The following is a 14457-nucleotide window of genomic DNA, read 5'->3' on the forward strand; positions in this document are numbered from 1 at the left end:
TTGTTTTTGCCTACATTTTCTGAGGTTTGCTCATCAGTGTATTTCTGCCTCCTTTGTAACCTGCTGTGTACTCAGAAAAATACATCAAATATGTCTGTAGTAAGGTTGAAGTGAAACTTGTAAATTTTCCTCGTTAATGGTGAAATGACTGGATGATTGGACCAACATTGTGATCTTGTCCACCATAGAAGGAAAAGTGCTCCCCTCAGTGACAGAGCAGGAGCAATGAAGGGACCTCGTTCAAGTACAATGAGGTCAGTAGGGTGAGACGCGTGCGGTCAGGGGAGCTGAACCAATGTCTGTTCAATCACCATTCTATGAAAATCAGGTTATATTTGCTCTCTGGTTCCGGCCACGCGGCTTTGACACTGAACTGGTCAAACTCATTTTCACAGAGGTGCCCATAGAACAGAGTCCCTGCCGTCACATTTATTTACTCCTGAAACATTTAAATACATTAAAAAACTCCATCTTCAGAACTGACAAGTGAAAATGATGATTAAATGAGAAAAAATGTGAAGAGAATGTTGGATAAAGTCAGTCTTTACCTGTTTTTTGTGGTCCAATGACAAGGAACTTGGGTAGTCGATCACAGGTCTTCTCTTTGGACCAGATGTCTTTGTGCCTCTTGTCGTGACAGGGGTTCTAGGAAAGAATGTGGTCAGTTCCATGTGAGAGAGAGAAAAAAAAAAAAATTAATCGATAAGTAGATCCACTTCAACAATATGACAGTGCATCTGCAAAGTATTCACAGCGCTTTACTTTTTACACATTTTATTACGTTAGTCTTATTCCAAAATGGAGTAAACTTATTTTTTTCCCTCAAAATTCTACTCACAACACCCCATAATGATAGCATGAAAGAAGCTTTTGTTTTTCTTCAAATTTATTATAAATTAAAAAAAAAAAAGAAATCACATGTACATAAGTATTCACAGCCTTTGCTCAATACTTTGTTGATGCACCTTGGCAGTAATTCCAGCCTCAAGTCTTCTTGAATATGATGCCACAAGCTTGGTGCACCTATCTTTGGGCAGTTTGGTCCATTCCTCTTTGCAGCACCTCTCAAGCTCCATCAGGTTGGATGTGGAGCGTCGGTGCACAGACATTTTCAGATCTCTCCAGAGATGTTCAATCAGATTCAGGTCTGGGCTCTGGCTGGACCACTCAAGGACATTCACAGAGTTGTCCTGAAGCTACTCCTTTGATATCTTGGCTGTGTGTTTAGGGTCAGTGTCCTGCTGAAAGATGAACTTTCGCCCCAGTCTGAGGTCAAGAGCGCTCTGGAGCAGGTTTTCATCCAGGATGTCTGCAATTCAAGAAATTGTGCTTCATAGAAGTTTTGAGTTTTGCATCACCACTCATGCTTTCATAGTGGAGTTTCACAGAGAAGAATTTTCTTTCAACAAAACGGATCAAAGCTATGCCTGAATCTCAGATTTGCCTTCTGGCAAATTGTACTTGAACTTCAAGTGTTTTTTTGTTTGTTTTATAAAAACCTCTATCCCACTTCATCATGAAGCTGTATAACTGGTGATGTAAAACTCAAAACTTGCACTGTGCACAATTTCTTCTGGGTTGTCTTGGTGGCTTTCCTCACTCTTCTTGCACAGTCACTCAGTTTTTGAGAACTGTTTACTCCATACAGATTTTCCACAGAGTGTCATACTGCTTGCATGTCTTCGCAAGTTATGTAAATAAAGTCCAAGACATAATCAGTGTCTCGGGAATAATTATGTATTCATCCCCTGACTTGTCTGAAAAAAAACTGGATGTAAAAGTGATGGTTTACATGTGTTATACTAAAGGGGGAATTTACTTATTCACACAATCATTTTGGCTTTTAGATTTTTATTTCTTTTTCATTCATAATGTAGAGATTAATTTTTACTGTGAGTTTAAAGGGCAGAATTTTAGAAATAATACAAAGTCTGAATTTTTTTTTGTTTTGGTTTTTGATGTCCTAAAAAATTTTGAACATGTAAAAGTTCAAGGGGGTAAACACTTTCACGCCACTGTACATCCAACGTATGGACTGATGACGTAACTCAGACTCCACTGACTCTGGCAGTGCTGTAGTGCACGTAACCACGTGAGCAGATTATTACAGCCAACAGCACTGACGTGCACAGCCGCCATAACAAGTGGACACAACTGCTAGAAGAAACAGTCCGTACTCCAGCTCAGAGAAAGTATGGAGATACCAAGTGTTGGCGATCCTGTGGTGCCACTTACGCAGATCATTTTCATGTCTTCTGGGGATGCCCTTTAATGTCTCAGTGTTGGACAGAAATTAAAAAAAGTAATTGATGAGGTGATGAAAATTAAGTTACCAATTCAATTTGAAATTATCTATCTTGGGAAAGTTGAAACTTTGAATTTAAAAAGAGGGGACAATTATAAATTTATAAGAATTATGCTATTGGCTAGTAAAAAAGTAATAACCAGATGATGGCGAAGTGATGTGCTGCCTAAAGTGGAAGAATGGTTTCATGTAATGTTAAGCATTTATAATATGGAGAAATTAATGGCATCACTAAGCTTGGAAGTTGAAAAATTTAGCAGTATTTGGGAAGGATGGTTAAAATATATTAAACACAGAACTAATTTTGTTTAGGATTGGTTGAGATGTCTGGAGGGTTAAATATCAGTATATGTAGATGTAGATAGAAGTTCATATATGTATCTATAGGTCTGGGTGTGTTGGTACATATATGGGACACAGAAGACTGTGCGTTGTGTATGAAAGTTGGGAAGGATAGCAATTTAAGGATCATTACTTAGATTGACTGAAGTATCACACCCCGGTTTAAAGCTACAAGTTTGTTTGTTTTTTTTTGTTTTCTTTACTTATTACTATTTTCAACAACGTTATTTTTGTCTTCTGTAACTGTACAAAGTGGAAAAGACAATAAAAAAAGAAGAAGAAATTACAAAAGAAGAAGCAGTCCGTGATGTGGAACGTGCGCCGCCCCACGTGTACACTCGCTGCTGCCCAACAGCTAACAATATGTGTCAAGTGTCATATGTGTTAAATATTCACTCGCCCCTTCTCCCTCAGTGTCCGTCAGCAGGACACTGTGACCACTCAGAATGAAAATGGTCTTCCACACATAACGGACCCTCTGCACTGTGAAATCAGGGATTATGATTAGATTTTTTTCAGTTATTCGCTGCAATACAAGGAGTGGCTTCCGTCTGGCCACTCTACGATACATGCCTGATTGGTAGATTGCTACAGAGATGGTTGTCCTTCTGGAAGGTTCTCCTCTCTCCACAGAGGAATGCTTGAGCTCTGACAGAGTGACCATCGGGTTCTTGGTCACCTCCCTGACTAAGGCCCTTCTCCTCCCATCGCTCAGTTTAGACGGGCGTCCAGCTCTAGGAAGAGTCCTTGTGGATCTGAACTTCTTCCATTTCCACATGATGGAGGCCGCTGTGCTCACTGGGACCTTCAAAGCAGCAGAAATGTTTCTGTACCCTTCCCCAGATTTGTGTCATCATCAGTGTTTCCAGATGTGCGATAACTATGGTACATTTGTTTGGTAAGTTAGCCTTTTCAAAGTTATGCCATCGCTTCTTGTAAACATTCACAAATGTTCGCCACTTTTGGCGTACCTCTCTTCTATAGGACAGACGTGGACCCACTCTGACTATTCATTTTATGTTAACTATGCCAGTAATGACTGACCCAGGATCTGGCCAAACTGTTAAATCATGTCTTTTTCAATCTCTGTAGATTTTGGTGTTCTGACATATAGCTGGATTTCAAATGTCTCCAAATTTAGTCCAGGTGTCATATATCTTTCTACGATAACATGAGAAACAACAACGTGTGTCTGAGTTGAATCAGTGTCACAAACACTCTGCTGGAGCAGGTGTGCGAAGTTTCTATCGGGCAATGAGACAGGGCACCCCTTAACAGATCCTTAAAGACTACAGGTTAAAGTATGAACTGCTTTGAAGACCATCTGTAGCACAGCTACCCAGTCTTCTTTAGTAGGACATGAATCAAAGGTCCTCCTGTAAAGAATACTACACTGGATGAGAAATGGAGCATGATGGCCAAGCTGTTGGCCCTGCTGGAGAATGCCTCCCACCCCATGCCAGACACCCTGACTGCACTGGAAACCTCCTTCAGGGACAGGCTGCTCCACGCAGAGAAGAGGTGACACCGCAGGTCCTTCCTTCCTGCTCCTGTCAGACTCCACAATCAGCACTGCTCCAGTAGACCACTCAGATCATCATAGTAACACGTTTTTGTCCTTATACATTCTTGTACAATAATACTTGAACATTCATGTACTATATTACCACATTCATTTTAACTTTTTTTCCTGCTTGTAAACAGTGTATTTACTATATATCCTGTTGTTATTCCTGCACAGTACTTGCCTTCCATGTTTTTTGGTACTTAGTTTCTCTTATTTATTACTTAGCGTACTTTTCACATTGTTCTGTAACTGTCACCTTGCTGCTTTAACATCTGAAATTTCCCCATCATGGGACTAATAAAGGATTATCTTATCTTATGCTAAACTAACAGAAGGAATACAAGACAGACATTGTCCTGACCTGCCAGAGGGGGTCTCGTTCCTCAGGGAAAATCTGGAAGTATTTTTCAGCAAGCTGGACGGGGGGTACAGTCAGCAACCTCAGGTTGGTCCAACACTGGACAAACTTCACCAAAGACTCAAACGTGTAGAGGCCCAGTCGATCATTGCCATAGTTGGAAAGATGGGTCATGAAGATACTGATCTGAAGTGAAAGAACACAGAGTAAAAACCCACAGAGAGCAGGCCAACATTCTGGAATTCTCTATTTGTCCTCACTCGTGGACTTCATTTGAATATCAAACATTTGACTTCTGTTGACATTTTCATCTAAAATGTTTCACATTTACCTGAAACATACATCAAGAAAATACAAAGAAGCAAACTGACTTAATGTACCTTGACACTTGCATGACTTTGATCCCTGCACTGGCATGCAAACTGCCGTGCCAGTGAGTAAACGCACCGTAAACTGTGCAGCTGCGTGCCAGTGCACAAAGAAAATTTTGAAACTTCTGGCATGCATTCATTTTGTGAATTAGTGATGAACACTGTGCAATCCATTCAAAAATACTGCACGTCACTGTGCGCAGTGCACCTGAAGGATTAGGACGAGATGTTACATCAATAATAAACACAATTACATTATCTAACTCATAAGAAGGAATGAAAATACAACTGTTTTACCAATACATTACAATTTATTTGTTATAAATAACTGCCTTTGAGACAAGATTCCAAATGCGTTCTCCACCACACGATGCACACGAGACAACCTGCAGCTGTCGATAATTTCTTTGTGATTTTGGGAGCGATGAGAGATGGTTTCATCAGCCAAGTTGAGAGCAAATGTGTCATTGGCTACAAAATGATTATTTTATATAGCGTGGCTAAACTGCGTGTGCGGGGACTAAATTGGTGCAAGTGTCAAGGTGCCTTTACTAAACTAACGCTCACGTATGAGCCACTTCAAAAACTCAGCTTTGTGCATGTTATCAGTGAGCGCGTGTGCGATGCACGTACAGACAGAACGTTTGTATGTACAGTAGTGTTGAGAATAATAGTAGTGTTATGTGACTAAAAAGATGAATCCAGGTTTTGAGTATATTTCTTATTGTTACATGGGAAACAAGGTACCAGTAGATTCTCACAAATCCAACAAGACCAAGCATTCATGATATGCACACTCTTAAGACTATGAAATTGGGCTATTAGTAAAAAAAAGTAGAAAAGGGGGTGTTCATAATAATAGTAGCATCTGCTGTTGACGCTACAAACTCAAAACTATTATGTTCAAACTGCATTTTTATCAATCCTGTGAATCACTAAACTAGTATTTAGTTGTATAACCACAGTTTTTCATGATTTCTTCACATCTGCGAGGCATTAATTTTGTTGGTTTGGAACCAAGATTTTGCATTCATGATATGCACACTCTTAAGGCTATGAAATTGGGCTATTAGTAAAAAAAAAAAAGTAGAAAAGGGGGTGTTCACAATAATAGTAGTGTGGCATTCAGTCAGTGAGTTTGTCAATTTTGTGGAACAAACAGGTGTGAATCAGGTGTCCCCTATTTAAGGATGAAGCCAGCACCTGTTGAACATGCTTTTCTCTTTGAAAGCCTGAGGAAAATGGGACGTTCAAGACATTGTTCAGAAGAACAGCGTAGTTTGATTAAAAAGTTGATTGGAGAGGGGAAACTTATACACAGGTGCAAAAAATTATAGGCTGTTCATCTACAATGATCTCCAATGCTTTAAAATGGACAAAATAACCAGAGATGCATGGAAGAAAACGGAAAACAACCATCAAAATGTATAGAAGAATAACCAGAATGGCAAAGGCTCACCCATTGATCAGCTCCAGGATGATCAAAGACAGTCTGGAGTTACCTGTGAGTGCTGTGACAGAAGACGCCTGTGTGAAGCTAATTTATTTGCAAGAATCCCCTGCAAAGTCCCTCTGTTAAATAAAAGACATGTGCAGAAGAGGTTACAATTTGCCAAAGAACACATCAACTGGCCTAAAGAGAAATGGAGGAATATTTTGTGGACTGATGAGAGTAAAATTGTTCTTTTTGGGTCCAAGGGCCGCAGACAGTTTGTGAGACGACCCCCAAACTATGAATTCAAGCCACAGTTCACAGTGAAGACAGTGAAGCATGGTGGTGCAAGCATCATGATATGGGCATGTTTCTCCTACTATGGTGTTGGGCCTATATATCGCATACCAGGTATCATGGATCAGTTTGGATATGTCAAAAATACTTGAAGAGGTCATGTTGCCTTATGCTGAAGAGGACATGCCCTTGAAATGGGTGTTTCAACAAGACAATGACCCCAGCACACTAGTAAACCAGCAAAATCTTGGTTCCAAACCAACAAAATGAATGCCTCGCAGATGTGAAGAAATCATGAAAAACTGTGGTTATACACTAATACTAGTTTTAGTGATTCACAGGATTGCTAAAAAAGCAGTTTGAACATAATAGTTTTGAGTTTGTAGCGTCAACAGCAGATGCTACTATTATTGTGAACACCCCCTTTTCTACTTTTTTTTTTTACTAATAGCCCAATTTCATAGCCTTAAGAGTGTGCATATCATGAATGCTTGGTCTTGTTGGATTTGTGAGAATCTACTGAATCTACTGGTACTTTGTTTCCCATGTAACAATAAGAAATATACTCAAAACCTGGATTAATCTTTTTAGTCACATAGCACTACTACTATTTTGAACACTACTGTACGAGTGCACGTAAATATAAATGCATGTAGACAGAATTAAATTCCGTTTCACCTTCTGGCTGTATGGCTGGAGCAGCATGGAACAAAGAATTCAAGGCAACAACTGGTGCAAGATGAACTGGAAAGAAACATCCTCTGACTGTGTTCATACCGGGTTGAGGAGGACAGTCAGGAAGAGTTCTCCGCCTCGGATGCTCTTGTCCAGCTCCTTTGAGCCTCCTGGATACTCATTATAGAAGATTGTGTGTGTAAAGAGACCACAAGTCTGTCGGGGCAACACCTGAAACAGAAACACTTGTTACAGAGTACCAGCAAAATGGACTGTAATTACTGAGCACTTGAACTGATGTCAGATCAGTTTTTCAAATACAGACTTCATCTCCAACCCCAGCCACACAAGATGAACCCACAAACCAGAAGAAAGCTCTGGAGTTTCAAAAGGTCCACTAAGGACTGCAGACATCTCACACACGCTGGAACATCTGTTCACATCCCATTCTATCCATCCAAGGCTAAGCGTAATTGGTAAGATTGTAATTCACGTCGGCAGTAATGACACTCGTTTACGCCAATCGGAGGTCACTAAAATTAACATTGAATCGGTGTGTAACTTTGCAAAAACAATGTCGGACTCTGTTGTTTTCTCTGGGCCCCTCCCCAATCAGACCGGGAGTGACATGTTTAGCCGCATGTTCTCCTTGAATTGCTGGCTGTCTGAGTGGTGTCCAAAAAATGAGGTGGGCTTCATTGATAATTGGCAAAGCTTCTGGGGAAAACCTGGTCTTGTTAGGAGAGACGGCATCCATCCCACTTTTAGAGGGAGCAGCTCTCATTTCTAGAAATCTGGCCAATTTTTGGGATCCTCCAAACTGTGACTGTCTAGCGTTGGGACCAGGAGGCAGAGCTGTGGTCTTATACACCTCTCTGCAGCTTCTCTCCCCCTGCCATCCCCCTATTACCCCATCCCCGTAGAGACGGTGCCTGCTCCCAGACCACCAATAACTAGCAAAAATCTATTTAAGCATAAAAATTCAAAAAGAAAAAATAATACAGCACCTTCAATTGCACCACAGACTAAAACAGTTACATGTGGTCTATTAAACATTAGGTCTCTTTCTTCTAAGTCCCTGTTGGTAAATGATATAATAATTGATCAACGTATTGATTTATTCTGCCTAACAGAAACTTGGTTACAGCAGGATGAATATGTTAGTTTTAAATGAGTCAACACCCCCGAGTCACACTAACTGTCAGAATGCTCGTAGCACGGGCCGGGGCGGAGGATTAGCAGCAATCTTCCATTCCAGCTTATTAATTAATCAAAAACCTAGACAGAGCTTTAATTCATTTGAAAGCTTGTCTCTTAGTCTTGTCCATCCAAATTGGAAGTCCCAAAAACCAGTTTTATTTGTTATTATCTATCATCCACCTGGTCGTTACTGTGAGTTTCTCTGTGAATTTTCAGACCTTTTGTCTGACTTAGTGCTTAGCTCAGATAAGATAATTATAGTGGGCGATTTTAACATCCACACAGATGCTGAGAATGACAGCCTCAACACTGCATTAATCTATTATTAGACTCTATCGGCTTTGCTCAAAAAGTAAATGAGGTCCACCCACCCACTTTAATCATATTTTAGATCTTGTTCTGACTTATGGTATGGAAATAGAAGACTTAACAGTATTCCCTGAAAACTCCCTTTTGTCTGATCATTTTTTAATAACATTTACATTTACCCTGATGGACTACCCTGCAGTGGGGAATAAGTTTCATTACACTAGAAGTCTTTCAGAAAGCGCTGTAACTAGGTTTAAGGATATGATTCCTTCTTTATGTTCTCTAATGTCATATACCAACACAGAGCAGAGTAGCTACCTAAACTCTAAGGGAATTAGAGTATCTTGTCAATAGTTTTACATCCTCATTGAAGACAACTTTGGATGCTGTAGCTCCTCTGAAAAAGAGAGCTTTAAATCAGAAGTGTCTGATTCCGTGGTATAACTCACAAACTCGTAGCTTAAAGCAGATAACCCGTAAGTTGGAGAGGAAATGGCGTCTCACTAATTTAGAAGATCTTCACTTAGCCTGGAAAAAGAGTTTGTTGCTCTATAAGAAAGCCCTTCGTGAAGCTAGGACATCTTTCTACTCATCACTAATTGAAGAAAATAAGAACAACCCCAGGTTTCTTTTCAGCACTGTAGCCAGGCTGACAAAGAGTCAGAGCTCTATTGAGCTGAGTATTCCAATAACTTTAACTAGTAATGACTTCATGACTTTCTTTGCTAACAAAATTGTGACTATTAGAGAAAAATTACTCTAACCATCCCAAAGATGTATCGTATCTTTGGCTGCTTTCAGTGATGCCGGTATTGGTTAGACTCTTTCTCTCCGATTGTTCTGTCTGAGTTATTTTCATTAGTTACTTCATCCAAACCATCAACATGCTTATTAGACCCCATTCCTGCCAGGCTGCTCAAGGAAGTCCTACCATTATTTAAGATTCAATTCTTAAATATGATCAATCTATCTTTGTTAGTTGGTTATGTACCCCAGGCCTTTAGGTGGGCAGTAATTGACCCATTACTTTAAAAAGTCATCACTTGACCCAGCTATCTTAGCTAAGTATAGGCCAATCTCCAACCTTCCTTTCTCTCAAAGATTCTTGAGAGGGTAGTTGTAAAACAGCTAACTGATCACCTGCAGAGGAATGGTCTATTTGAAGAGTTTCAGTCAGGTTTTAGAATTCATCATTAGTACAGAAACAGCATTAGTGAAGGTTACAAATGATCATCTTATGGCTTCGGACAGTGGACTTATCTCTGTGCTTGTTCTGTTGGACCTCAGTGCTGCTTTTGATACTGTTGACCATAAAATTTTATTACAGAGATTAGAGCATGTCATAGGTATTAAAGCATTGCGCTGCGGTGGTTTTGAATCATATTTGTCTAATAGATTACAGTTTGTTCATGTAAATGGGAATCTTCTTCACAGACTCAAGTTAATTATGGAGTTCCACAAGGTTCTGTGCTAGGACCAATTTTATTCACTTTATACATGCTTCCCTTAGGCAGTATATTGACGGTATTGCTTAAATTTTCATTGTTACGCAGATGATACCCAGCTTTATCTATCCATGAAGCCAGAGGATACGCACCAATTAGCTAAACTGCAGGATTGTCTTACAGACATAAAGACATGGATGACCTCTAATTTCCTGCTTTTAAACTCAGATAAAACTGACGTTATTGTACTTGGCCCCACAAATCTTAGAAGCATGGTGTCTAACCAGATCGTTACTCTGGATGGCATTTCCCTGATCTCTAGTAATACTGTGAGAAATCTTGGAGTTATTTTTGATCAGGATATGTCATTCAAAGCGCATATTAAACAAATATGTAGGACTGCTTTTTGCATTTACGCAATAATCTCTAAAATCAGAAAGGTCTTGTCTCAGAGTGATGCTGAAAAACTAATTCATGCATTTATTTCCTCTAGGCTGGGACTATTGTAATTCATTATTATCAGGTTGTCCTAAAAGTTCCCTAAAAAGCCTTCAGTTGGTTCAGAATGCTGCAGCTAGAGTACTGACGGGGACTAGCAGGAGAGAGCATATCTCACCCGTGTTGGCCTCCCTCATTGGCTTCCTGTTAATGCTAGAATAGAATTTAAAATTCTTCTTCTTACTTATAAGGTTTTGAATAATCAGGTCCCATCTTATCTTAGGGACCATAGTAGTACCATATTACCCCATTAGAGCGCTTCGCTCTCAGACTGCGGGCTTACTTGTAGTTCCTAGGGTTTGTAAGAGTAGAATGGGAGGCAGAGCCTTCAGCTTTCAGGCTCCTCTCCTGTGGAACCAGCTCCCAGTTCAGATCAGGGAGACAGATACCCTCTCTACTTTTAAGATTAGGCTTAAAACTTTCCTTTTCGCTAAGGCTTATAGTTAGGGCTGGATCGGGTGACCCTGGACCCTCCCTTGGTTATGTTGCTTTAGACGTAGACTGTGTTTCATAATTATTGTATGGCCTTGCCTTGCAGTGTGGAGCGCCTTGGGGCAACTGTTTGTTGTGATTTGGCGCTATACAAGAAAAAAGTTGATTGATTGATTGATTCTCTCATCAGCATGTCCCACTGCTCATCCACACACACACACACACACACACACACACACACACACACAACACACACACACACACACACACACACACACACACACACACAACACACACACACACAACACACACACACACACAAAGTCCAAACTAACCTGATGGATGAAGATTCTCATCCACTCGGGTGGAACAAAAGACAATGGTGTATACCTGCACCCGTGGGCACGTCACACTCTGTAGTTGCGCGTATATGTACACTGGGCAGCGTTTTGGAGTTGCACCATCATCTGTCCACACGTTCATACCTTTTAGTCTTACACTGCGTCTTCTGTGACCATGATGTGGACGCCAGTTATGGCACAATCACTTTGTGTATATGTGCATGCGTATACAGCCGTCACTCAGCAGCAGCACAAAGCACTGGAAATAACCTAGAAAACATGCCATCAAATGAGATTATAATCCAGATCAGTCAGAACTCCATGTGAGTTCAGCTGCAGCGTGACACCAACAGTGGTCTGTGGACTGTCTCCACATGTGTGATTGCATTACCATTGCAACTGATGTGGATGAGTTAACTAAGGACTGTCACACGGACACAGACATCAGATCTGGTCTCTTGCGCTTTATGTCTCATGGACAGTCAATCAGTGAAATCGGATATGCTATAAATCTGTCTACAAAATCAGGGTTTTTTCAGGTTCAAAAACTGTTAGCCACTGTAGCTAACTGATGGCAATTTCAATTAGTCACATGGAAAGTTGATTAGTCACATTGGTTCAAAACAGCATTCAAGACAGCTCATAAACTTTAAAATAAAACACTATTTAAAAAGAAAGAAGAAAAAACTCTATAGCGCTCCAGTTCAGACAGATCTGTTGTGATTTCAGTGCCAGTCGGCTCCTCGGTGCCTCACTCAGACTGTCTGAACTCCCATCACGCTGTAATACAGTCTGTGTGATGGTGGTAGTTGCTGGTGATAGTATTTTATTACTCTGTGTTATATTGCGGGTTCCACTCTGGGTCCCACAACCCAACAGAACCACCCTAAGTTCAGAGTAGACAACAGTCTGTTCCTGTCTCTGAAAGCAACAACAGATTCAGGTAAATATGACAGCAGCTCTGCTGCGCGGTGTTCATGTCCATCTGTTGCTAATTTAGCACGGCAGAGCCAAAAACCAACTGAGCTGACCTGGATCCCGTTGTGGATGAAGCCGCGACGGTATCGAGCTGGTCGCAAATGAGGGTATTCTTCAGTGCTGGTCACCCTGATGTCCCACACAGTCTTCCAGGCTTCATAAAGCTGGCTGTGAACTGGGTAGACCCCCGAGTGGTGGGGAGCCACGGCGTAGCCCATGTCTGTTGGGATGCCATGTTCCTGAGGAGATGAAGATTCAATGTTAGGGTCATATTAATCACAAATACCTTGCTGTCCCTCCCACTGAACTGCAGCTGCACAGTTTTGATCAGTCATTGGTCATCAGCTCTCGTCTTAAGGTTGCCAACCTGAGCAAAAACCTTGTTCAGCCTCATCTGTTCAGCCAGGACACTGACATTATGGAAGAGGTGAGGCTGCATGTGACTCCACATGTGAGGAAACCACCAGAAGTCTTTCCTGTGCTGTAGCAGCATGTCGTCGCCACGATCCTCTTCATCCGTACCTTAACACACACACACACACACACACACACACACACACACACAAAATAAGAACAGCACCTGTAAAGTCCCTTGTAGTACAGAATGTTTTTGGTCGAGGTTAGCAGGTGGTGAAAGCTGAGTGCAGCTAAGCCTGCAGCTTCCATGTTAACATAGACCAGTGTAAAATGAAGATTAATTCTTAGCTGTAGGATAAAAAAACAAACAACAAACAAAAAACAGCACACTGAACAGTTTGTCCAAATAAATTTCTAAAAACTAATTCCCATATCACACTTTTCAGTTGCAGCTGTTCAAACAAATGCCTCTTAAAAAACAAAAAAAACACAAAAAAAAACACACGTGAGTAAAAGTTGCACACTTTTTTTTCTGTAGTGAAACTCACTTTGTAACACTAGCAACTGTCAGGAACTCAGTGCACACCACATGGCACACCACATTGTGTGCTGTTACTTTACAAAAGGACTTTTAAATTCCAAAAATAAGTAGGAAAAAGACAACATGCTGGATGTTATTTGAGGCCGCTTGGACAAAGAATCAGTGGCCAAAGATTGATTGGTCCACAACATTGGAAACAACCATAAAAACTCGACTCCATTTGATTTTTACCCGAGGCCATCAAAAGGTGGGCATTGGGTATTGCGAAGGCTTTGTGCCCAACTGTCCGTCTGTCTGTGCTCAGCATAAGTCCAGTCCTGTTACTACCAGACTCTTCAAAATCACAGGGAACATTCTCAGGACACAGACCTTGGACAAGTTCAAAGACGGCGAACCTGGACCTATTTTAAGTGGTCCTCATGTCGCACATCATCAAGACTCTGGAGAGGCTGCTCCTTCACCACCTGAGACTGCAGGTACAACATACTCATGATCCCCTGCAGTTCGGGTGCCAGCATCAACGTCTACTTACTCAATAGATGGATGACCGCGGTGATCCGCTCATTCGCTGGCTATTGCCAGAGCGCCGCCCTCTTGGTTAGCGTCTAACACCCAGACGTAAATACAAATCAATGTGGGCATGATCAATGTTTTCAAGAGTTTCACCATAAACCTGCATTTTCCTTGCTGTTACTGTGCTGTTACATTTCTTCAGTCAATATTTGTCCAAACAAATACAGAATACAAATACTATTTATAGAATAGACTGAATGAATTTGTTGGTCCCAGTCCAGACAGAAAATAATACCATCAGTTTGTCAAACACACTGTGTGTCTGCCACGACACCAGAGACTAGTCTGATCCTTAATTAATTTAATGATGAAGTTAAAGATGGGAAATAATCAGGGTGAAAGTAAGAGCTTCACATGCTCACATCATATTAAAGATATTAATATTAAAGACGGCTCTTATCACAAAGAAATTAATCTCATTGGTTTATATTCTTAT

At 40.8% G+C, this 14457-nt stretch overlaps 1 protein-coding gene across 1 annotated transcript in view; it reads right to left on the reverse strand.

The window, feature by feature from the left end:
* ndst2a (N-deacetylase/N-sulfotransferase (heparan glucosaminyl) 2a) overlaps positions 1-14457 on the reverse strand; it is an 82019-nt gene that overhangs the window by 43228 nt on the left and 24334 nt on the right. Inside the window, 5 exon segments of the mRNA XM_034184638.1 lie at positions 549-645; positions 4576-4758; positions 7450-7578; positions 12604-12789; positions 12918-13072. Of these exon segments, the coding sequence (XP_034040529.1) occupies positions 549-645; positions 4576-4758; positions 7450-7578; positions 12604-12789; positions 12918-13072 (750 nt within the window).

The sequence above is a fragment of the Thalassophryne amazonica genome, chromosome 13 (genome assembly GCF_902500255.1).
Source record: "Thalassophryne amazonica chromosome 13, fThaAma1.1, whole genome shotgun sequence".
Taxonomy (NCBI): Eukaryota; Metazoa; Chordata; class Actinopteri; order Batrachoidiformes; family Batrachoididae; genus Thalassophryne; species Thalassophryne amazonica.